Here is a 26,280-nt window from a genome sequence, read left to right as displayed (position 1 = left end):
GGCATACCTCAGGGGTACTGTGGGTTTGTTTCCAGACCATTACAACAAAGTGAATATTGCAATAAAGCAAGTCACGTGAATTTTTCTTTTTTTGGTTTTCCAGTGCATATAAAAATGTATATGTACACTATACTGTAGTCTATCTATGTCTAAAAAAACACTACATACGTTCATTAAAAAAGACTTGACTGCCAAATTGCTAAAAAAAAAATGGTAACCATCATCTGACGACGCAGAACTGTCACAAACCTTTAATTTGTTTAAAAAAAAAAAAAAGCAACATCTGTGAAGTGTGATAAAGGAAAACACAACAAAATGAGGTCTTCCTGGATTCTCATCATGAACCAAGAGGGCCCTGAGGGAGACGAGACATACAGGTACAAACCAGACTCTCACGCCACCAACTTGGTTTTATGGCTGAGTTTAAAATTCCAAGAGAAAGCAATTGCTCCATCAGCCCCCTGTGTTGCCTCTCACACTGCAGAGGAGAGCAGTCTGGCTCTTTCTGCAGAGAACAATGCAGTGACCCACCCCTGTCCCCTCCCACCTGCGAGCCTGGCTTCACCCCAGGGAGATCTGAGGGCAGCTGGCATTCCAAGTGAGGCTCCACTCCAACCAACCCTGTCCCTCATTCATCACACACACATGAGACGGTCAGAATGGACCTGTAGAGAACTCTGTAGCCTACAGAGCCTCCTCACAAACAGTTACTTCTTTATACACACAGGCAGGCTTGTGCTGGAACAGGCTGGGTTTCCAGGGTCCGCCTGTGTAATGCTTGTTTGCAAATCTAGACCAGAATTGCCCACGGAACCCATGCTGCTGGGTTGAAGTTTGTTTCCAGAAGCCAGAAACCACGTGATCTGCTTGTGGTTGGCCCTCACAACTCCTCACCACCACTAGGAGGTGGTGGTGGTGACGTGGGGGTGTGTGGGCAGGGAGGGAGAAATATAGAAATAATCTGAAAAAAGGCTTTTTCTATTTAAATAATTGTAATTGTTTTTAACTGCGCAAGTTTTACATATATTTTGAAGGAGTCTCCTATTTCTGAAGAATTGGATGAAGCATTAAAAAAAATGTCTAGAGAGTATTTTAGTGAAGTGTCAGTTGCTCGGTTGTGTCCGACTCTCTGTGACCCCATGGACTGTAACCCACCAGGCTCCTCTGTCCATGGGCTTCTCCAGGCAAGAATACTGGAGTGGGTTGCCATTTCCTCTTCCAGAGGATCTTCCTAACCAGGTATCGAACCTGGGTCTCCTGTCACTGCAGGCAGATGCTTTACCATCTGAGCGACCAAGGAAGCCCTGATACTGGGGGAAATTGGAGGTAAAAGGAGAAGAGGGTGGCAGAGGATGAGATGGTTGGATAGCATCATCAACTCAATGGGCATGAATTTGAGTGAACTCTGGGAGATGGTGAAGGACAGGGGAGCCCAACGTGCTGCAGTCTGTGGGGTCGCAAAGACTTGGACATGACATAGAGACTGAACAGCAACAACAGAGAGTACTTTTGCGACTCCTCAGAGGACTAAGAACACTGGACTGTCTGAGTGGAGACTAGCACCCTGGCCCCACACCACTCAGGAGAGTCTAGCACCACCGGGTGCTCGTAAAGCTGGTGATGCTTTCGGGGATCAGAGCCAGAAACATCCCCTCCTGTCACACCTCTGGCAGTGGGGGAGCCCCATCCCTTCCACTGAGGGGTCCTCATCTCCTGCCTCCCTGAGATTGAGCTGCACAGGGGAGCCAGGCAGGTAAGAGAGGAATACAACATGGGGCTTGACCTCTATTCCTCTCCCCCTCCTTCAAGTCCCAGAGATGGATGAGTCGACCAATTTCCCTGTCTCCAAGGGCGATGGCAGGTCCCTGTGTTTCTCCTTACATTCTTGAAGCAGGTACGGTCAGCTCTTTTGGAATGTATAAGGAGTTTAACTCCCAGTGAGAACTGGTAAAAGCTAGGGTACAGAGAGACAGGCCCCCAGAGACCAGGTGGGTCCCAGCCCTTTTCTGTGTTCCTGTAGGTTCGGGGAAGGAAGACCCAAGTGCTGTCCCCCCAGGAAACTTGCCAACACTGCTGTCAGCTCTCCATTCATGTACATTCCTCTCCTCTGCTTACCACTCACGGGCTCCAGAGAAACACAAGCTGGGGGCCTCACCCAAAGTAGTTCTTGGGAGTGATTTGTGAAAAAAGGAATCGTGACAGTAAAATGCATCTGCTGTTCAGGTATTTAAGACATCCTGATGGAGTTTCTGGGGAGAGAGGGCTATAGGAGAGGAGGGTGGGTAAATGGAGAAAGTTTTGATGGTGAGCAGAAAATCAAAGAAAACCAGGTGATGAGGAAAAAAAAGGAGGATCTCTGAACAGAGAAGGAGAGAATGATCCAGGGATGTCTGTGCCAAGACAAACCCTGAGCCAGAGATGAGGTGTGAGAAAGAAGCGATCGCCAGCCTCACGGGCCTGTACTCCATTTAATCTCAGAGGTCCTACTCTGAAAATGATACCCCAGGCTGAGCCCAGAGCTGCAATGAGAATAGGAGAAAGGGAAGGGGGTGGATGGAGCCCCTCAAACTGGGAAAGGAAAGGAGAGGACATCTGAGTGATGGTAACGTGGCCACAGGGCTTCCCAGGTGGCTCAAGGGTAAAAAACCCTTCTGCCAATGCAGAAGACATGAGTTTGATTCCTGGGTTGGGAAAATGCCCTGGAGAAGGAAATGGCAACCCACTCCAGTATTCTTGCCTGGGAAATCCCATGGACAGAGGAGCCTGGCAGGCTATAGTCCATGGGGTCACAAAAGAGTCGGACACGACTCAACAACTGACAACGTGGTCACAGCAGGACAGGGCTAACGGGCAATTCCAGGGGGAGGAACTTGTACGTGAGGCTCCACCAACAGCTATCAGCTGGGACTGTTTGTGTAAATAACTGTGAGAAAACTCTCCCAACAAGTAAGAACCCTGGCCCTCCTGCCCGTTTCTCCAGTTATACATACAGCACTTACCATGAATTGAATAAATCACAATTTTTTTGATCGTGAGTTTTTTTATTGGAGGAAGAGTCAAATTGTAGATATTTTTCACCATTGCAAAATATTCAACGAATCTATTCTGCAAAACAACAGAGGTCTCAATTTCAATGGAGGTGAAAATTCTAAGGTCAGTATCCCCGATTTTTTTAAGGAAAGTAATGGATGACGGAAACATTGACTGGGGGCCTTTAGATAAGGCATTGTTGTCTCCTGGCTGTATATCGACCTTAGGGGGAAATATACTGAACTAAAAACAACAGGGCAGGAACAAGAAATGGGCCCGGTGTTCTGAGAGGCAGCTGGGACCAAGAGCCACTCACCAGAACCAACGAAAGAGCTACAACAGTATCACAGCAAGATGCAGTTAACCACAAATGTAAGAGGCCAGTAGAGGGTAGGAGCTTTGTGGTGGCTGAGTTAAAGGAAGGTTTGTGCTTTGCAGGGAGAAGGAGCAGCTCTTCAGATAAGAGAAGGGAAGATGTAAAAACTCGGGGAGACCCTCCCAGGCCAGCAGCACATACGCATTCTTCTCCAGTCCCAGTCAGCAAGCAGTTCCCCACTGTCCATCTCCCCAATTCCATTTTTGCAGCAAAGCCCTGTGGATTCTCTTAGCCTAGTCCTTCTTCTATGGCAAGTCGCTCACAAGGGCTCCGCTTGAACTTTTCTTCTAGAAGTCAAGAGTTCTAGTATGGAATCAGCTGGACTGAAAAGCTCACAGGCTCTTCCCCACTCATTGGGAAATGTTAGTAAAATTAACCACCATGCTCTCCATTGGAAAGGGCCAGTCAAGCTGTTAAGTCAGGGATGGATGAAATGTGTGTAGTGCATGGAACAACCCACAAAGCAGGGCGAGGAGGGGATGGTGTCTGAGAATTACCGCCACACACACAGGGAATCTGTGTGTGTGGAGCCTGACAGCTGCAACTACTGAAGCCCAAGGGCCTAGAGCCTGTGCTTCACAATAAAAGAAGCCATCACAATAAGAAGCCCATGCAACGCGGCTAGAGAAAGCCTGCACGCAGCAACAACCCAGCACAGCCAAAAATTATTTTTAAAAAAAGGAAAGAAAACCAGGGAGATAGGTGCCAGTCTTAACCTAATTACCCAGAGTGACCCCTTTTAAAGGAAGAACACTTACCTGAGAAGGAGTCTCTATTCCCTGAAATTTACTGCTAGTGGATTTATCTGTTCTCCGTTCTCCAAAATAATACAGGCTGTCCTATAAAAGAAGGGACAGTCCAGTCATGGGTCATCTGCACTTTCCTTTCCTGTAGAAGGCATTAGAAAGTTTCTAAGGACATGTGATTTCCTAAGGTCAGCGATCTCTGGGCAGAGGCTACCCAAAACAACAGAACTAAGAAAGACATATCAAGGCCTACTTTCATTCAAAGATTCATAAAGACAGGGAATTTTAGAGCTGGAAAACTTCAGAGATAATCTGGTCCTTCTTCCTATCTTACTATTTTACAATGAGAAGATTAGGACCAAAAGAAAATCAAGTGACCTGCCACGGAGATGTATGTAACTGGTCAGTCAAAGACAGCACCGGCCTGAGCACTGGCCTCAGGCTCTATCCAGGGCTTCAGACCAATGGCTTTCAAATTTTTTCTTTTTCTTTTTTTGGCTGCACACCATGTGGGATCTTAGTTCCCTGACCAGGGATTGAAGCTGTGCCCTCTGTGTTGGAAGTGTGGCATCTTAACCACTGGACCATTAGGAAAGTCCTCAGACTTTTCACTTTTAAAGCTACAATCCACATCCATAAGCCTGGGAGATACACACACACTCTCTCTCATGAACACACAACTGAAACAAAAGTTTCACAAAGCAATACTCACCTTTTCTAATCTATCCCATCTTATAGGTAGATTTGGTTGCAAGTCACAACCCAACGAGTTGATTTCACAACTCACTGATAAACTCTGATCCACAGTGTGAAAAACACTGTCCTAGAGCATCCATTGTCCTAACCTGTGCATCTCAGATTAGAAGCAAAGAGGAGGATGGAATCAGAGCCTTGGACCCAGCACATAACCCTCAGCTTCTCTTATCTGGGCAGCAGACCAAAAGAGGCCCAGAGACGCTGGGAGCATGCCCTTCTGTGTAAGATCACTGCAGAAAAAACAGGATGAGAACCCTGCTTTAAGACACAGCAGCAGCCCATCCTGTCTTCTCAGAAATTCCCAGAGGGCACAGACCCCACAGCTTATTGATTGTGCAAAGACAGTAATGTCCAGGGGAGCTTTTGTTCTGGGTTGGAAAATGATGACTTTTACCTACTGAGCACTTCCACGGATGTTCAAGGTTCTTTAGAAAATTTCCCTAACCCATCTTCTTATTCTTGTGAGGAAAGCAGAAAGCCAGGAGTTGGTGGGATTCTATCAGAGCAGAGCTGGATCTGGGGGTGGCAAGTCAAGTTTCTGGATTGCTGAGGTTTTTTTGTACTTGCATAACTCAACCTTACTCACTTCACATTAACCCTTCTTCTACTGGGTCCTGTCTTTAATAAAAATATTGACATTGTACTCATGATGAATGTGGGTGCATTAATTTTGATTTTTTAAAAAATATTGCATTAGAAGATTATTGATCTTAATTACTGAGATTTTAGGCATTCCCTTAAATTTTGTGCCCAAGGTGAGCGTTTCAGCAACTTTACCCTTATCCCAGCCCAGAGGAAGAGGGACTGAGGTCAGTTACCAACCAGTGCCAATTAAACAAGAAAGTATCCAAGCCACGTGTTCTAAAACCACCTCTCCAATAACACTTCCATGAAGTACAATGACTCAATGAACATGAGTTTGAGCAAACTCCGGGAGATAGTGAGGGACAGTGAAGGCTGGCTTGATGCAATTCTTAGGGTTGCAAAGAGTCAGATACAGCTTAGCGACTGAACAACACACTCACACCATGACTTAAGGAATCACCTTAGCATCCTACCCATGAGCTTTCAAAGCTAGCAAACTCAATCAGCCTAAGACAGAGTTTATAGGAGCATCTTTCATACCTCCGCGGTGGCAAATATCTCACTGGCAAGAAGGTAGGCGCAGACCATAGTTCCAGTTCTTCCTAGAAAAGAAGTTAGTCCATGAACCATTGTTCCTGAGAGCACTTGATATAAAACCACTCTCCAAAGTATTTAAAGAGCTCATTGTGGATTGATATTCTTTCACACCAAAAGTACAGGTTAAAAATATTTCAATTCAGAGAGAGCCAAGGCTGGTACGCTGCTTGTTCTGAGGGTCTGCCTAGAGTTCTATGTTAACTGTGTGCACACATGTGCACGTGTATGTTGTTCTTGAATCACGACCCCTGGGGACTGCAGTAACAGGCTCTGCTCTAGGACTCTAAAGCTAAAGTGATGCTCACCGATTAAGAGCTAGTTATACACCCTGTTTCTCTACTAATGTAAATAAAAGAAGCTATAAAAGATAAAAGACGGACAGAACCCAAACCACCACCCATTTGCAATACCCACTCCTTCTATTTCAGTTAGAGTTATTGTGTTGTAAAGCATACACTAAAATAGGAAGAACAGCGTAATGAGCCCGCATACACCTGTGCCCCAGATTCCATAACTATTAATTGTTTTACTTGTTTCTTTTCTTCCTTCATCCTTCTCCCCCTCCTTCTTTCTATGCCCTTCTGCAGCATCTTATTTTATTATTAATTAATTTTTATTGGCGTATAGCTGCTTTACAATGTAGTGTTAGCTTCTACTGCCCAGCAGAGTGAATCAGCTAAACGTATATCCCCCCACTTCGGATTTTCCTCGCATTTAGGTCATCACAGAGCATTAAGGAGAGTTGCTCGTGCCAGACAGTGTGTGCCCATCAGCTGTCTATTTTACACACAGCATCAATAGCATGTATATGTCAATCCCAATCTCCCAATTCTTCCCACCCTTACCCACCTTGTATCCACACATTTGTTCTCTAGGTCCATGCGTCTATTTTTGCTTTGCAAATAACTTCATCTATACCATTTCTAGATTCCACATATATGCTTTCACCCCCGTAGCATTTTAAAGAAAACTTGATTTCATGTCATTTCAAGCTCAAAGTCTCATGCTTTTTTTCTAATTTATATTTTTGTCCAGGCACACAAAGTGTGAGTTAAAAAGTACATTGCTTCTATTATTTCTACAATGACCTGTGATTTTGTCTTAGCTAGCGTATGCTGAACCTATTCTATGTAATTCCAAACTTACCCTTTTACCTTGAGATGCACTTTATTTTCTATTCTATCCTTCAAACAAATGAATGTTTACATTTATTTTTCAATCCATAGTTTGAAAAACACTACTCTAAGCCAATAACTTTCAAAGAAAACTTTGTACCACCTTGTCCTCTGATAAATAAAAGCTTCTTGCTAAAGAAGGCTACTGACCATTAACAACCTGGCTCTCTCTAGGTTAACATTTCAAATTTGTTGGACATCTACGAATCTCTACAGCCCTTATATATTCCCATTTGAAAAAAAAAAAAAAAAAAACCACACCCAACTTTTGTAGATCCATGTCCTGGTGGCTGTGGATAAGCACACACACTCTGCCATAGATAGAGTAGCCACTTTCTCATCCAGTCAACTCAGGTATGCAAGGAATCATTAAAATGCTTTACATTTGTTTTTAGTATTTTAACTTAAAACACAGGTGTATATTCACTCACTAAACTTTTGCTATTGGACAAAAGTTTTAACTTTTTAAGTATGATGAAAAGAATTTACCAAAATATGTACCAGGTTTACCATATTAATGATGAAATGATGATAACATTCCTTCCAAAGTCAGGAACTAAACAAAATGTCCACAATTGGGCTGTTTCTAGTTAACACTGTACTACATGGCTTAGCCAGTGTTGTAAGGTAAGAAAAAGAAGCAAAATGTATATGGATAAAAAAAGAAGAAATAAACTATTTGAAGACTAGGAAAATCCAAGTAATTCTATAGGCTAACTCCTAAAACTGATGACAAGAGTTCAGGAAGATACAAGGTCAACACTAAAAGAACAAACAAGCAAACAAGAAACCCCAACAAACTCATGGCTAAATAAAGGATGTAGGCTGAAATCTTCAGAGTAATTACTAAGGAATATAAAAAGAGTATATGACTTCCAAGCAAATGGTGGGGGTGGAAAAAAGCAAAAAATTCCATCAAAATAGCAGTAAAGATATAGAATATGTGAATAAAACAATGAACAAACAACCTAATGGGCACATATAGAACCCTGTTCAAAACAATGCATAATATACTTATTTTTCAAGTGCAGAGAAAACATTTCATAACATTGATCAAATTTCGGGCCATAAAGCAGGTGTTAGAAAAGGCAGAGGAACCAGAGATCAAATTGCCAACATCAGATGGATCATTGAAAAAGCAAGAGAACTCCAGAAAAACATCTATTTCTGCTTTATTGACTATGCCAAAGCCTTTGACTGTGTGGATCACAATAAACTGTGGAAAATTCTGAAAGAGATGGGAATACCAGATCACCTGACCTGTCTCTTGAGAAACCTGTATGCAGGTCAGGAAGCAACACTTAGAACTGGACATGGAACAACAGACTGGTTGCAAATTGGGAAAGGAGTACATCAAGGCTGTATATTGTCACCCTGATTATTTAGCTTATGTGCAGAGTACATCATGAGAAATGCTGGGCTGGAGGAAGCACAAGCTGGAATCAAGATTGCCAGGAGAAATATCAATAACCTCAGATATGCAGAGGACACCACCCTTATGGCAGAAAGTGAAGAAGAACTAAAGAGCCTCCTGATGAAAGTGAAAGAGGAGAGAGAAAAAGTTTGCTTAAAACTCAACATTCAGAAAACTAAGATCATGGCATCTGATCCCATCACTTCACAGCAAATAGATGGGGAAACAGTGGAAACAGTGGCTGAGTTTATTTTTCTGGACTCCAAAATCACTGCAGATGGTGATTGCAGCCATGAAATTAAAAGATGCTTACACCTTGGAAGGAAAGTTATGACCAACCTAGACAGCATATTAAAAAGCAGAGACATTACTTTGTCAACAAAGGTCTGTCTAGTCAAGGCTATGGTTTTTCGAGTGGTCATGTATGGATGTGAGAGTTGGACTATAAACAAAGTTGAGCACCAAAGAATAGATGTTTTTGAACTGTGGTGTTGGAGAAAACTCTTGAGAGTCCCTTGGACTGCAAGAAGATCCAACCAGTCCACCGTAAAGGAGATCAGTCCTGGGTGTTCATTGGAATGACTGATGTTGAAGCTGAAACTCCAATACTTTGGCCACCTGATGTGAAGAGCTGACTCATTGGAAAAGACCCTGATGCTGGGAAAGGTTGAGGGCAGGAGGAGAAGGGAGACGACAGAGGATGAGATGGTTGGATGGCATCACCGACTCAATGGACATGGGTTTGGGTAGACTCTGGGAGTTGGTGATGGACAGGGAGGCCTGGCGTGCTGCGGTTCATGGAGTCGCAAAGAGTCAGACACAACTGAGCAACTGAACAAACTGAACTGAAACTAATTTCAAAGAACTAAAAAAATACATATGTTCTCTGATCACAATGCAATGCAACCAGAAATCAGTAACTAGAAGATAAATACAAAATCCTCATGTTTGAAAATATAGTATATTTCTATACAACCCATGAGGCTAAGAAACAAACACAATGGAAATTAGAAAATATTCTGAACTAAATGATAATGAATACATATAAAAACTTGTGTGATGAAACTTCACTAAAATCTTTCATTAATTCTGTTAACTTACCTATAAATTCTTTTGTATTTTATTGCACAAGATTATATTGTATGAAATTAAGGAACTATATTTTTTCCTTTTCAATCCTTTTTTTCCTTAGCACTGGATAGAACCTTTGGAATAGTATTGAATTAGAAGTGATGATCACAGGCACCCTTGTTCTCCTGCTCTCAAAGGAAAAGCTTTCAATAGCTCACCAATTACTTTAGCAGGTGTGTGTTTTTTATCACATTAAGACATTCCTTTAATTTTCTAAGAATTTTTATAATGAATGAATGTTGAATTTTATCAGAAACTTTTTCTGTATCTTTAAAATAATATGATTTTTTAGCTTTATTAATCTGGTTCATTACATGGATTGATAGTAAATTAGTCTTGAATACCTAGAATAGACACAATTTTGCTGTGCTGTAGTATTTTTTAATAAATTGCTGGTTTCTCAATATTTTCTTAAGAATTTTTTTACCTGTGTCATGGGTAAGAGCAGCTTTAGTTTTCAAACTTTGGCTTCATAAACTGAAGTTAAGTTCCACTTACTCTTTTTGTAAGTCTTTGGATGGATTTGTGTAAGCTGACTTCTTTCCTTTCCCTTCCCTTCTTTCCTCTCCTTCCTCTTTCCTTCTCTTCCTGCAGTCTTTTTATTTTTTAATCTAATTTATTTTTTAATTGGAGGAAAATTGCTTCACAGTTGGTTTCTGTACTACAACGACTCAAATCAGCCAGAATTATACACTCTTCCCTCAGTCTTGAAGCTAATTTTTAAAAATGTCAACAACGATTATTGCTGGTTCAGAGCAGAACATATCTTGTTGATGAACCTCATTAAATTTTTCAAACTTCTTTAGAAAAAGAGAAATAAAAAGAAGAATGTTCTTACCTTTGCCTCCCTTACAGTGAACCACTATGACATTGTCCTTGTCTTGGGCCATCCACTCTTTCACTTCCATGGAGAACGCCACCATCTCACTGATTTCAAATGAAATAGCTGTGGTTGAATTAAAATACTTCCAAAGAAAACCAAGCCCTATGTATTTGACCCTCTTCTGTTAGTCAATTTGGCATCAATCATACCTCAGAGAGGGGACATTGTGATCATCAATCAAGTATCGATGGACCCTATGATGGAAGTACTTAGGATCATAAGCTCTTTCACCTGAAATAAATGATGCATAGGTCATATCACTAACTCTAATTAACATAGCAAATGATCAAGGTGTGAATAAGTTATACTTTTTAGAGACTGCTTATCTACTTTTAAGAGGAGCTTTCTGACTGGCTCCTGCTGCTCTCAAAGGGTCTCAGAAACATAAGTATAGCAGTGCTTTCTCCATCTTGAGTAACAGAAGACCAAATTATTTGGTTTGTTTTACTTTTGGCTTGCCTTACTTTTAATTTTCTTTTTTAAAAACACGTTTTTATTTTGTTTTGCGGTATAGGCAATTAACAATTCTCTGATAGGTTCAGGTGGACAGCGAAGGGACTCAGCCATACATATACATGTATCCATTCTCCCCCAAACTCCCCTCCATCCAGGCTGCCAAATAACTGTTGAGCAGAGTTCCACATTCTATACAATAGGTCCTGCTTACTTGTAATTTTCTAGCAGGCTACTCATTACTTTATCATAGGGTTACCCAGAGCAGAAGCAAATATGGCCACCAGAATAAACACTTGCCTCCTGAAAAATATCTATTTACTATATATAGGAAGAGGGGAATCTTGGATATCATCTGTTTTCTACAAGGATTTGGACTTATTTTTTCCATGCAGGGCCCTGGTCTCCTCACACCTCATCCCTAGTGGGTTAGAGCATGCATTTGTTGAATTGTCTTCAAAACACAAGCTGGCAGGAAAAACAGAAAAACTTTCCTAAACCTACCACCACAAGAGCTGACTTTTTCTAAAATGTCTCTGCCTCCAATCTCCTGCCTCCTTCACAGGATACGTTGTGCTGTTGAGCTTTCTTTTCCTACCAAATAGGGCCAGCATAAGATGGAGATTTTTTAAAATTCACTTCCTACCACCAAATACTTATGATCAAATGAAATGTAAAAACTAAATCATCTTCTTGCACGCAGTGACCTGTTTTCTATCATAGGAGCAAAACATGGAGTCATGTACATACTGCAGAGATTGTAGACTTGATAGTGGTTTGGGTGCTTGGTATCCAGGAACCGCACAACTTCCTAAAAAAGATGGATACACATCTTATATATGTCCATGGTGCACCAACATAAACCTTTCCCTACTACTAACCTAGAATGATTATTACCTTTTATTCACTTTTCCCTCACTTAGCACCTTTAGGGGAGATTCAATGAATAAAATGCATTCCAAGTTATATCTAAACCCTTTGTGAGTTTTCAAATAGCTCACAAAGTTGTACTTTTATACTCAAATTAGCCTTTACTATAAATACACATTGTTTAAAGCTACCAGATAAGGAAATTAGATGGTAAATGAGCTTTAAGGAATTGTAATTTGTTCTAAACGTTGTACGGAACCACAAAAGATCCTCAAAGGCCAATCAATCTTCAGGAAGAAGAACAAAGCTAGAGCTTTATTGTTCCCTGATTTTATCATGCTCCCCGATTTTAGACTATTAATACAAAGTTGTAGTCATCAGAACAGCATGGTACTGGCACGAAAACAGACACATAGATCAATGGAACAGAATTGAGGGCCCAGAAATAAATCCACACATATATGGATAGCTATGCAACTTAAAAACAGACAGACAAAAAAAAACAATTAAAAATGGGTAGAGGATCTTCTCTAGGGGATCTTCCCGAACCAGGGATCAAACCTGCATCATCTCTGAAGTCTCGTGCATTGGAAGGTGGGTTCTTTACCACTAGCACCACCTGGGAAGCCCCATATGGATAATTAACTTACGATAAAGGAGCAAACAATATAAAGGATGGTCTCTTTAACATAGAGTGCTGAGAAAACTAGACAGCCACATGCAGCCATTATCTCACATTACACACAAAAATAACTCAAAAAGGATTAAAGACTTGAATGTAAGATGTCAAAACATAAAAAATTCTTAGAAGAAAACATGGCCGGTAACTTCACTGACATTGGTCTTAGCAATGTTTTTGTGGATCTGACTCCAAAGGCAAAGAAAATGAGCCAATAGAAACAAAAGAGGCTACATCAAACTAAAAAACCCCTGTACAGTGATACAGACTATTATCAAAACAAAAAGACAATCTAACTGAATGGGTGAAGATATTTGCAATTCATATACCCAGTAAAGGGTTGATATACAAAACTTAAGAACTATACAATTTAAAAATAAACAAAGAAAACAATAAAAAAAAAAATGGGTAGAGGATCTGGACAGTTTTCCAAAGAAGATATATAGATGACCATCAGGCACATGAAAAAATGTTCAGCATCACTAATCCATAGGGAAACGCACATCAAGATATAACCTAACACCTGTTAGAATAGCCATTATATTATCAAAAATAAGAAATAAAAAATGTTAAGAGAGGATGTAGAGAAAAGGGAATCCTTCAACACTGTTGGTAGGACTGTAAATTGAAGCAACTACTATGGAAAAAAGCATAGAGATTCTCCCCAAAATTAAGACTAGAACTGCCATATAATCCCAGCTATTCCATTTATGGGTATATACCCAAAGAATACAAAAAACACTAATTCCAAAAGATACACCATTCTCTGCACCATTCACTGCAGCATTATTAACAATAGCCAAGATACGGAAACAACAAAAATGTCCATCGATGGGTGAATAAAGATGTGATACACACAAGCACATGTGTGCACACACACACTCCTATTCAATCATAAATGAAGTCCATCATTTGCAGCAACATGGATGGACCCTGTAAGCATTATGCTAAGTGAAACTGTCAGGCAGAGAAAGACAAACAGCATATGATTTCATTCATGTGTAAAACCTAAAAAAATAAAATGAACAAACAAAAAAGAACGAAACCAGGCAAAGATACAGAGAACAGATTCCTGGTTACCAGAGGGGAAGGGGTTTGGGGTGTGCCTAAAATAAGTAATGAGGGTCAACTCATGGCAATAGACAGCAACTAGACTTGTGGCAGTGATCACTTTGTAGTGTATACAGATGTTGAATTATAATGTTGTACTCCTGAAACTTATAAGAAAGAGAGAGAGAGAAGGAGAAAGAATAAGTGGAACAGACGGAGGGAGGAAGTAGTAAGTGTTTGCCTAAGAGTACAGTCAGCAAAAGTTTTGACCAACTTACAGCATGATTGAAGACAAAAATCACAGTGACTGACATCTGGATCAAAGGATTCCTCTGTAAGCCGTATAGAAAATAAACTTCCAAATGAAGATGGTCTGGAAGCTGAGGGGCATGAGGTTAAGAAAAAACTCAAGTATGACAAAGAAGACGATGTCAGAGATGGTCAAGCAACTTCTAGGGACATGTTATGGCAGAAGAAACAGAAGAACCAGCTTTATCTAAGAATAAAGACAAAGAGGATGAAGAGGAAGAGAGTCTTCAACAACATCAACAGAAATGATTCCAGAGAAAAAAAATCGAGAAAAAGAATCTGATGATGCCTTAACCATAAATGAAGAGACTTCTGTGGAAAATAATCAATAGAAGAATCTCCTCTGTCTCAGGATGAGAAACACCTAGATTATGCAGATAGTGAAAATAGAGGCCCTGCAAGTAGGATTCCAACTGTCATGAAATAGAAGAACTAAGAGGATCCAACACCAGCAGAACTGGAGAGGTTCTCTCAGAACCATCCACAGGAAGCGATTGTGGGCTCACAGAAGTCACTGACGAACCGACAGAACAAGACTCTTTAGAGACTTGCAGTAGTTCACACTCAGTTCTAGTTTTACACTCTTTGAAATTTTTATGTAAACAAATGGAGTTTTCGTTTTACAAGAAAAGGAGGTCATAAAGTACTTCATGGGATAAATTCTGAAAGAATTATTCATGTAGAAAATTATGAATATCAGCTCTACTGGGTCTTGCTACTAAATACTTTTTGGAAGATGGGAGAGGATCTGGTTAAATCAGACTCGTGTTTAGATTTTTTTAAGTTTAGAATTAAAGTGTTTAAACCGGAAAGTAAAAAAAAAAAAATAAAATAAAAATAAACCGGAAAGTAATAATTGCAATCCTTAATTCTTTTGGAGAGTATTATGTTCGGATAATACATATACAAAAAAGCTTCTAGTCTTCTTCTGACAGCTCTGGCAGTTTTTATATTTCAGTCATAGTTACCATATGGTAGCCATATGGTAACCATAGTTATCATAGTCATATTTACCATATGAGTTAAAGTGCTTCATGGTAGTTATATACAATTTTTATTTAAAAATATAAATTACCTATATGTTCATCTCTTACAGAAACACAAAAATAAAAAATTTTCTCCCTTAGAATAATATATGTATATTTATGTGTGAAAAAGTATAAGTGTTAACTGTTCAGTCATGTCCAACTCTTTGGGACACCATGGACTATAGCCTGCCAGACTCCTCTGTCCATGGAATTCTCCAGGCAAGAATACTGGAATGGATTGTCATGCCCTTCTCCAGCAAATCTTCCTAACCCGGGGATCAAACCCAGATCTCCTGCATTGCAGGCAGATTCTTTACCATTTGAGCCACCAGGGAAGCCCATATTTGTGTGTAACATATTATATGTTATATATATATGTAAGATCATGCATATTATATTATATTATATAACAGAACATTACAAAGAAATATGTAGAATTATTTTATATAATTTCATATTTATTATAAATTATAAATGTCTATATACTGATAGTATTACATATATTAATATATTCAGAATATATGTATATTTGTACACTATATGATTAAATGACATAATTATATCACATAATATAAAAACTATTACATAGGTTTTATAATTTTATATTATATAGTATATGTAATAAATTACATGTAAATATACATATATTATTATAAAGGGGGAACTGTTATATTTTTGTTTCTATAATAGTTGAAATGTATACTATATATGTAGTATTTATAAGTGGAATATTAATGCTACATAAAATGGATATACATTTATATATGATATATAATTATATACTATATAACATGATATATATTTAATATATTAATTTTATATATCATATTAACATATATTTAGGAGATCCAACCAGTCCATCCTAAAGGAGATCAGTCCTGAGTGTTCATTGGAAGGACTGATGCTGAAGCTGAAACTCCAATACTTCGGTCACCTGATACAAAGAACTCACTCATTGGAAAAGACCCTGATTCTGAGAAAGATTGAAGGCAGGAGGAGAAGGGGACGACAGAGGATGAGATGCTTGGATGTCTTCACCAACTCAATGGACATGAGTTTGAGTAAACTCTGGGAGTTGGTGACGGACAAGGAGGCCTAGTGTGCTGTGATTCATGGGGTTGCAAAGAGTCGGACATGACTGAGCTACTGAACTGAATATATACTATAATGTATATTTTATTTAAAAAGATACTATTTTGAAAGAAATATTATTTTAATATATCAATATATAATTAAATATACAACTGTATATTATCTAATTTATGATATATAGTATATATATGTTATATATAATTTACACACATTATTCTGAGGAAGAAATGCTGTATTTTCTGTTTCTATAAGATACCATGCTGAAGCTGAAACTGCAGTACTTTGGTCACCTCAAGCGAAGAGCTGACTCATTGGAAAAGACCCTGATGCTGGCAAAGATTGAAGGCAGGAGGCGAAGAGGATGACAGAGAACTAGATGGTTGGATGGCATCTCCAACTTGATAGACATGAGCTTGAGCAAGCTCCAGGAGTTAGTGATGGACAGGGAGGCCTGGCATGCTGCTGTCCATGGGGTCGCAAAGAGTCAGACATGGCTGAGTGACTGAACTGAACTGATAAGATATGAATTGGATAATTTTTCTAGTTGGTAACAAAGGAGTCACATTTTTCAAGACAGATTCTTTCTCCTCTAACTAATTTAAAATCTGATCCTTGTTAATGCTTGGAAACCTTAAGCCTGTTGAATTTATGAAGTTAAACACAGTCTGAGAGATCTCTTCTAACTAAAATTCTTTTTGCACACTTCTGTGGTGAGAAAAAGACTTCATTATTTGTAAGAAAATGTGCTTTACCTTAGATATAGTTACTTAGCTTACTGTTTTGTAGAAGGAATATGCTTATGAAGCTGACATGAGATTTTCTCAGACGAACTGGGCAGGTTTAGTTTTTGCTTGCTTTTCTGCACATTTGTGAATATTATACATTTCTTTCTAACATATTCCAGAGTATGCAAATATTGATGTATGAAACACAAGTATACAGGAAAAATTAATAAATTACTTTAATGATGGACTCGAGCTAACTGTCTGAATATCATATTCACAGACTTAAAGTCATGAGATGTGTACAACTTCTGTGTTAAAATTACTGGCTGCCAAATTTGTATCTGTTTCTTCAGATGCACCTTTTGGTATTTAGAATTTTTAATTTTCTGAACTTTTAGAATGTGATGTGTTGGCTGCTTTTGTGAAGCAATGTATAAGTGTATAATTTCTGTAAGTAAACTGAATGCTTGAGCTTTCAATCAATATTCCAGAAGCAATAAATATTAATGTTATGCTATTTAGAAAGAACTGTACTTTATATAATTATATGTACAACTATTATATTATGGTATTATATAATTGTGTAATAATACTGGACAAATCTCACAGAATTTATTGTAAGCGTAAAAAGTTACAGTATATGATTCCATTTATGTGAAATTTAAGAAAAAGTAAAACTAATTTGTTGTGACAGAAGAACAGTAATTACCTCCAGTATGTCAGGGTATTGACTGAAAAAGAGCAAGAAGTGTTCCACATTTTGATAGGGGTGTTGGTTACATGCATATATACCTATATATAATTTTAAGCAAGATACACATTTAAGGTTAGTGCAATTTACAATATTTGTTTGCCTCAAAGTATAATAACATACCCACGTGTATATAGGTACACTGATATATAGACATACACACATATACATACATAATTACATTTTATTGAAATATAACAAATGGATATACACTAACGTATACACATCCACAGGGCTTCCCAGGTGGCTCAGAGGGTAAAGAATCTGCCTGCAATACAGGAGACGCAGGTTCAGTCCCTGGGTCGAGAAGATCCCCTGGAGGAGGGCATGGCAACCCACTCTAGTATTCTTGTCTGGAGAATCCCAAGGACAGAGGAGCCCAACGGGCTACACTCCACGTGGTTGCAAAGAGTTGGACATGACTGAAGCAACTGAGCATGCACGCATACACATCCACACACATATGAAAACTTCTTAAACAACTACTTTTAACTAGAATTTCATAGTAAACATCATTTGATGTTTGAACTTTATTTAACCTATAGAACCTGAAGCAGTATGTATCCACTGTAATTTAGGATCTTAACCTAAGAACTGACATTTTTAGTTAAAGAATTCTCCATCTTTTCCCCTATGACAGACCATGAAAAATGGCCACAATTACCCACAGATACAACAGAGATGGTATCTGTTGTCTGTCTGAATTGAACTGGGTTTGTAGTTGACTTATCTAATAGAATGACGTAGAAGCCACATTCCACTAGTTTGGAGCCTGGGCCTTTGGAGGTTCGGCATTCTTTGGCTGGATAATAACGAGGTCCTTGTCACTCCCTTATGTAAACAAGCCTGAGCTAGCCTGTTGGAGAATGAGAATCACATGGAGCTTCCAGGCATGCCATCTTAGACTAGCCAATCCTCAGATGCCCAGGGGTTGCCCACAGATGCATAAGTCAGCTCTGCCAAGATTAGTGAAGTCAATTCCTGATTGGCAGAACCAGCCAGTTAAGCCTAACTCAAATTTACAAACCACGTTATCATGAGCTATGTCAATGTTTGCTGTTGGAAGTCACTGAAGTTTTGGGGTAATTCATAACACAGCAAAAGTTAACAGATAACAACCCATGAGAATTTTTTTTTTGTCTGAAAGAGTACATTTTTATTTTTATTTATTCATTTATTTTTATTTTTTAAGAGTACATTTTTAGGAGAGTACTGCTGTCTCTGGACCAAGGTTATCTTATGACTCCAGAATCTATGTTGGCTGAGAAAAGTGAGCTTCTGTTAGATTAGAAACCTTTACCTTAATGGGATTCCTGTAGAAAGACTGCTTTCCAGAAGATGGGAATGACATGGCAATAATACGCTCTGGAAGTCAAAACAATCACTATTACAAATGTTATAGATGTGAAACAATATATGAGAACTCAGTTTACATATAATCAGACTCCTTTTCCATAGAAAAGAATTTTCAGGATGAAAATGACCAGAGAAAAAGCTAACTAACCCTCAGAATAATCAGCATAACATATGAAAGTATTCACTATTTTGATCATTACACTTAATGTTCCCAAGACTCAAATGGTTCAAGACTTAAGCAACAGATTTGTCTGTTCAAATGGTTCAAGAATTAAGCAATAACTTTAGTCTGGAGCACCCCCTGTGGTCGGAATTTGTTTCTTAACACCAAAGGAAAATGAGAGATCTGGGCTCCAACAGCGTTAGGACCTCCTGGGATGTTTTCCAGTGTTCCTTTGATTCAGAAACCTGAGACCTAAACGCAATGACCTCATCACTAGGGTTCCAGCAAGAGAAGAGGTTTCTCTGAAACCCTTGAGACCAAGGATTACGACTAAAATTTAATAAATTCTAAACCAAACAAATGACTTCAGCTGAAAACCCATGCAACTTCCTATACTATAACCAAGTAGCCCTGATTTGAGATGAAAATTAAGATTTTTCCATTGTCAGGGTTACACTCCAAATATGTCACTACCATAGTGGCATAAGTCTTCACGGACAAAGAATGCATTGCAAGAACATGACTTGGGCAAAACTCACACACACGAAAAATATGGTGTTAATATAAGCAATCAACAGATAAACTTCACAAACCAGTAACGTAAGTGAGGTCTAAGTCAAATCCATCCTTCTTGTACCGCCGTTTGTTTCCTGAAACCTAAGAGTTTATAACAGTCATTCACTTGTAATACATAAACCAACATTAAAAAAAGGAACAAAGAACAATATATAGATATCTACAACCCTAAACAGTATTTCCCAAAATGCAAACATTTTTTTCTGAAAAGTAAGCATATTTCGCCCACTTACCATCCTTCTGGTCAACATTTCAAGATGTCTTTTTTGATGAGCCAGATGAAAAACTCTTATCAGAATGACAAGTCTTACAGGTTGTAAAATAATTCTCAACCTAACAATAAATTTAAAAGATTCAGTTTTGCTTTAGAAACAGAGGATTTTGTCAATATAGACTAAGTCTAGAGCCGCAGCTCTTAACCAAGGGCAATTTTGCCTACACCCTCCACTCCACCCCAGCTTCCCTCCTGCCCACCCAAGGCATATTCGGCAATGTTCAGAGACATTTCTAGTTGTCACAACAGCCTTTGGGCTGGCGGGGAGGGGGCAGGTATTGCTACTTGTATCTAGTGGGTAGAGGCCAAGGATGCTGGTCAGTATCAATGCATAGGACAGCTCCCAATACTGGGACTTCCCTGGCAGTTCAATGGTTAAAACTCTGTGCTTTCACCGCAGGGGAGCTTGGGTTCAACTCCTGGTTAGAGAACTAACCTACATGGTCAAAAATTTAAGAAAAAAATTTTTTAATTCAAAAATCAAAATAATAGTGCTGGGTTGAGGAAACTCTGGTTTAAAGAAAAACCATGATAGACTCTCAGAATGTATAAATTTAACTTCAGTGGATTTAGGACAAGAATTTTCCCATCAGAAGAGAATTCCTGTTCATCTCTGTCACTCCCATGAGTAACAGGGGCTCACTAGAGCTGTGAACATACATCACACAAGCAGCAGACTGAGTTACTTTCCAAGTGTGTCTCCTACCATCAGGAGGAAACATGATGGCAGAGAAGTGATGGTTTGGGCTAGTGCTTCTCTAACTTGAGCATGCATACTGATTCAGTGGATCGAGAGTAGGCCCTGAGGTGGTATTGTTTTTGTATTTCTGATAAGTTCTTCACTGATCCTGGCATTGCCTATCTAAGGACCACGCTGACTTTGGCTATTTTTTAAAAAATCTCCAAAAGCTTATCATATTAAATTTTGTTGGGACCTGAATAAAAGTCCTTAGATGCCAGAGTGCAAAAAAAGCAGTACACTATTTGACTCAGGAATAAGCCTAGTGAGTCACCCAACAGCCACATCCCAGGACACTTTTATTCTTTTTCTCACTGCCACAGTAGAAAGAAGAGGAGGGAAAAGAAAAAAGTCATTGGTCTCTCACACATTTTTGTTTGATCCCTAGCAGTTCTAACTTCGCCTCAGCTTACATCATGTCAACTCTACTGCAAAAATGCTACTTCTGTGTTGCTACCCAAGTCACCTGGTTTTCTGTTCCATTTGTTCCTTTTTAGAGAATCATCATAAAAGTCACTCAAATTTTGCATCAACTCAAACCAGTCCTCTCTGGGTTATAGGAAAAACCCAGGAATTTCACATGTGAGGAATCTGTGGTTGACGCACAAGTGGAAACTTAGCGAGTGGGAAGTTCAAGTTAGGACAAGAGGCAAGTCCCCAGTTTCTTTTTTTGGAGGCACAATCTTCTTCATTCAGTGGAAGGTACTACCCTTTGCTAGACCCTAAACACCACCATCCTTTTATTTACAAGTATGTGGAAATTTATCTAAACATTTCATTTTCCAGCATATTTAGAACAGAATCAGCACATTTAGAGTTTAAAAAAGATTACATAAAATGAGAGTCACAGATACTAGGTATTTTTTTACAAAGAAAAACTTTGAGAGACAAAGGATATGTTTCTTACCTGGGAAAAATTTTAGTAAGTGTAAAATCATAAAAAAGATAAGTAATATCAACCAGTAGAGTCACAATAATAATGGCAGCATCTAAGGAGTTAAATATATCAGAAAAATACAGTTGTATCCTATAATAAAAAAAAAACACACAAACAAAAAATGCAAGCTGATGCTTCCCCAAAGAAATCAGGATATTTTAAGAGGATAAATTTATTTGACTCATCCCCCCCCTCTTAATTCTGTTTTAATGAATGATTGAAAGTACATTTACCAGACTAAGAGAAAAAATATTCATATTCATTATTTTAGATTTACATATGACAAAAGCATCCATATTGCAACGTAAGTACAGTAAGAGGTATAACCAAACGAGTGAATAAGATATAATCAAACCACTGAACAAAAGGCAAGCACCATCTTCACAACAGGTGGGAGAGAAAGATGAGATGGTGGGTTGAGCTAACAGGCAATGAAAGCTAAACATGTCACAGCCCTAGAAAAACAGACTGTGAGGAGGGCACAAGAGGAAACTGAGAGGGAGACATGTCCACCGCTTTGGCCAATAAACTCATCCCTGGCTTCATCCCCACAGTGGAATCCCAGTGGGCTGGTGTGGCCTCCTCTGTGCAGAGGGGAACTTCTAGTGTCTGCACCTCCTCCCCAACACTGGCTCCTGCAGCCATGGGCAATGAGGCTCCAGAGAAAGCCTCTTGCAATGCTGGGGTAGCCTCTTTTAGGTTGGGGATAACCTGGGAGTGGGCAACTGTCCTAAGCTCAGAGATTTGAGAGCAGAGGGTTCAGCTGGAGAGGAAATAAGTGTGTTCCAAATGTTCTGGTGAAGTGAGGCTGAAGAACTGAGTCCCTGACTTCACATCTATGCAGCTCCGAGGCTGCATGCCCACCTTCTCAGGAAGCCAGCAGCCAAGAAAGCCAATTGCTGCCTCTCTCCTGAGCGCCCCCCCCGCCCCCCCCCCCCCCCCCCCCCGCCCCACTGGGATGTGCATCCCTCAGCTCTTCGGGAACCTTACCAAAAGTTTCTATTTCAGCTGAGGTAGGTACTTGTTCGTGATTTATTACCTAGTATTTAATACACTGTCAGCTGATGTTGGGAAAGATTGAAGGCTAAAAGGAGAAGGGGGTGGCAGGGGATGAGAGAGTTAGATAGCATCACTGACTCAATGGCCATGAATCTGAGCAAATTCCAGGAGACAGTGAAGGACAAGGAAGCCTGGCATACTGAAGTCCATGGAGTCCCAAAGAGTCAGACATGACTAAACAACAGATTTTATTTACACTCAACTCTTCATGAAACTACCAATATTTATGCTTCACATATATATTCCTCTTAATAATGTGCATGTAGACATACTAGCTGCTTGGCTCCATTCTTCAAACCCTTTAGCTTTATCTTTGTTAAAGGAACCAGCTAGAATACATGGTTTGGAGATTAGAGTGCCAGTTGCAACCATAATATTAAAGCAAAATCTAGTAGAAACTGGGATTTGGACTATCATTTCTCTTGTTTCTCCATGCTTCAAAGAGATTTATTTTGACAAAGAGGGGCATATTTGGTTGCATTGACCTGCTAATTACTTGGGGATGCCTCTTACAGTACAAAATAGTTCTATGTGTTTTTTAAAAAACTAATAAAACTTACCCTTCTATAAACACTCGAAGAGAAATATCCATGAAAAAAAATAAAGCAATAGCAAGAGAAATTAAACGAGATTCCAAAGAAATATATATCGTGCCACTAAAGAAAATTATGTCTTTGATGATGAGGGCCATGTCCACACAGATCAGCAGGATTGCAAATATTCTATAACAAATAAATAGACTGAATAAGGATAAAGTGGTTTTTACACTGACAGACTAATTTCAGCCCAATGATCTGATATCAAAATGCCATTATTTCGAATTAAACTATTCGGTAGTAGGGAGAAATGCTCTGCTTTTGAGTCTCAAATTACTCTGAACAAACTTATGGTTGCCCAGGGGGAAGGATGCTTTTGATCTGTGGTGTTGGAGAAGACTCTTGACAGTCCCTTGGACTGCAAGGAAATCCTAAATGAAATCAGTCCTGAATATTCATTGGAAGGACTGATGCTGAAGCTGAAACTCCAATACTTTGGCCACCTGATGTGAAGAACTGACTCATTGGAAAAGACCCTGATGCTGGTAAAGATTGAAGGCAGGAGGAGAAGGGGACAACAGAGGATGAGATGGTTGGATGGCATCACTGACTGGATGAACATGAGTTCGAGCAAGTTCTGGGAGTTTGTGATGGACAGGGAAGTCTGGCGTGCTATAGTCATGGGGTCGCAGAGTCGGACATGACTGAGCAACTGAACTGAACTGAGGGGGTAGGATGGGGGAAAGGGAGAGTTGGGAATTTGGGATGGATACATACACACTGCTATGTTTAAAATGCATAACCAACAAGGACCTACTGTGTAGCACAGGGAACTCTGCTCAATGTTATGTGACAGCTTGGATGGGAGGGACGTTTGGGGGGAAATGGATACATGTATGTGTGTGACTGAGTCCCTTCACTGTTTACCTGAAACTATGACAACATTGTTAATTGGTTATACTCCAATACAAAATGCAACATTGTTAGTTGGCTATGTGTGTGTGCTAAGTCACTTCAGGGTATCCAACTCTGTGCTATGCTGCAGACTGGAGCCCGCCAGGCTCCTCGCTCCATGGGATTCTCCAGGCAAGAATACTGGAGTGGGTTACCATGCCCTCCTCCAGAGGCATCTTTCTGACCCAGGGATGGAAACTTCGTCTCTTACATCTCCTGCCTTGGTGAAGTGAAGTGAAGTGAAGTGGCCCAGTCGTGTCTGACTCTTTGTGACCCCATGGACTGTAGCCTAACAGGATCCTCCGTCCATGGGATTTTCCAGGCAAGAATACTGGAGTGGGTCGCCATTTCCTTCTCCAGGGGATCTTCCCGACCCAGGGATTGAACCCAGGTCTCCCGCGTTGTAGGCAGCCGCTTCACCGTCTGAGCTACCAGGGAAGCCCACATCTCCTGCCTTGGTAGGTGTGTTCTTACCTGTGCCACCTTGGAAGCCCTAATCAGCTACACTCCAGTACAAAATAAAAAGTTTAAAAAAATAAAAACATTATTTCTATTTTCAAAAAATAAATAAATGACTCTGTTTTCACTCAATAGAAGCAGCCATTAGGGAAATAAATTTCCCACCAAACCACTTCATGGTATTGTGCCCTTTTATAATAGACACATCAGACTGACACTCCAAGACAAAACAGGTAAACTACATTAAAATTACATGCCTCCACTTGTAAACTCTTCAAATTTGAGACTTTCAGAAGCCTCCTACCAATTTCTCATAATAAATTAAACCTCATTAATCTTTATATTTTTTATAGAATTTAGTAACAAAAAGTCAAGTGAAAGCATGACTAACATAAGCCCTTAAAAAAAAAAACACTTTGACCAGTAAGACGTATCATCAGTGAGACTACCAACAAATATGGGCTTCCTTGGTGGCTCAGTGGTAAAGGAATCTGCCTGCAATACAGGAGACTCAAGTTCAGTCCCTGAGTTGGGAAGACCCCATGGAGAAGGGAATGGCTACCCACTCCAGTATTCTTGCTTGGAGAATTACATAGAGGAGCCTGTCGATTACATGTTAGTGGATGGTTCTGGGCATGTTAGAAGGAATTCAATTCCATAAATGCATACATGATTGAATTATAAAGTACCTCTTAAGGCTTTCTCTTATATATGCTAAACGCATTGTCCATAAGTTGATTATACTATTTATATAACCTGTGAAGATAATCTTCAAAGCACTTTTCCACAATTGTAATGCAAATTAAAATGTTATTACTTTAAGAGGAAGTAAGTATATTGTGTGAATCTGTAACACAGTATGAAATCTTGCTATCATGTAGAAATGAACCATCTAAATAAAATGAATCTAGAATTAAGGAGTAATTCTAGATGAATATTTACTAAAACACTTTCCTTATAATTATAGAATTTTGAAATGCATGTTTTATTGTTTTTACTTTTACAGGTAGAAAAAGACATGTTAACGCATTACTATTAGACTTGAGTAAATGCCATTTCTTCGCAATTCTTAATATTCAACTTTACTTAAAATTCCAAGATAAATTAGATTGCATTAAATGGGGTACAAAGGTTATTTAGCAACATGTTGACAGTGGAAGTGCCTTTCCCCCTCCCAGATCTTTTGCCATAAAAAATGTCGATATTAAATGTAATACATCCTTAATTACCTCCATCTCTAGAGTCTCACATACCTGAAAGTGAAGGATGATATAATTAAGTACACAATTCTCTTTATCTTGCTGCTGCAAATGGAAGTAAAAATAAGATTTCAGAGTTTATCTGAAATTATTTTTCAGGAAATTATTTTTCAAGTGTATCAAGATTTCTCCTAGCGTGTAGTATGAATTTAACCAACAAAGGCCTTTATATTGACAAATATAATTTTTAAAGCACCTAGAAATTGCCCAACAAAATGCTTATTAGAAACTATGGCCTTCCCTGGTGGCTCAGTGGCAGACAACCTGCTTGCCAGTGCAGGAGACTCGGGTTCAATCCCTGGGTCGGGAAGATCCTCT

General features: G+C 39.3%; 1 protein-coding gene and 1 pseudogene across 3 annotated transcripts in view; one reads left to right on the top strand and one right to left on the bottom strand.

Moving 5' to 3' along the window:
• LOC136144227 (phosphatidylinositol 3,4,5-trisphosphate 3-phosphatase TPTE2-like) overlaps window positions 1-23,361 on the bottom strand; it is a 36,037-nt gene extending 12,676 nt beyond the window's left edge. For 2 of the 3 annotated variants that reach the window (XM_065901942.1, XM_065901943.1), the window contains exons 1-11: window positions 23,315-23,361; window positions 21,666-21,785; window positions 19,979-20,078; window positions 19,763-19,826; window positions 18,951-19,015; window positions 11,897-11,957; window positions 10,843-10,924; window positions 10,649-10,737; window positions 6,034-6,095; window positions 4,165-4,245; window positions 3,000-3,105 (exon numbers count right to left, since the gene is read on the bottom strand). In XM_065901942.1, the coding sequence (XP_065758014.1) occupies window positions 3,000-3,105; window positions 4,165-4,245; window positions 6,034-6,095; window positions 10,649-10,737; window positions 10,843-10,924; window positions 11,897-11,957; window positions 18,951-19,015; window positions 19,763-19,826; window positions 19,979-20,078; window positions 21,666-21,785; window positions 23,315-23,346 (862 nt within the window). In that variant the 5' untranslated portion in view covers window positions 23,347-23,361. The remainder of the gene's footprint in view (window positions 1-2,999; window positions 3,106-4,164; window positions 4,246-6,033; window positions 6,096-10,648; window positions 10,738-10,842; window positions 10,925-11,896; window positions 11,958-18,950; window positions 19,016-19,762; window positions 19,827-19,978; window positions 20,079-21,665; window positions 21,786-23,314) is intronic. The other variant, XM_065901944.1, reaches the window with a different exon arrangement.
• Window positions 14,056-14,696, top strand: LOC136144471 (serine/threonine-protein phosphatase 4 regulatory subunit 2 pseudogene; annotated as a pseudogene).
• Window positions 23,362-26,280: the final 2,919 nt, after the last annotated feature.

Source organism: Muntiacus reevesi, chromosome 11 (genome assembly GCF_963930625.1).
Source record: "Muntiacus reevesi chromosome 11, mMunRee1.1, whole genome shotgun sequence".
In the NCBI taxonomy this organism is placed as follows: domain Eukaryota; kingdom Metazoa; phylum Chordata; class Mammalia; order Artiodactyla; family Cervidae; genus Muntiacus; species Muntiacus reevesi.
Note: the sequence above shows the minus strand (reverse complement) of the source record. Positions and strands in the feature narration are given on the sequence as shown.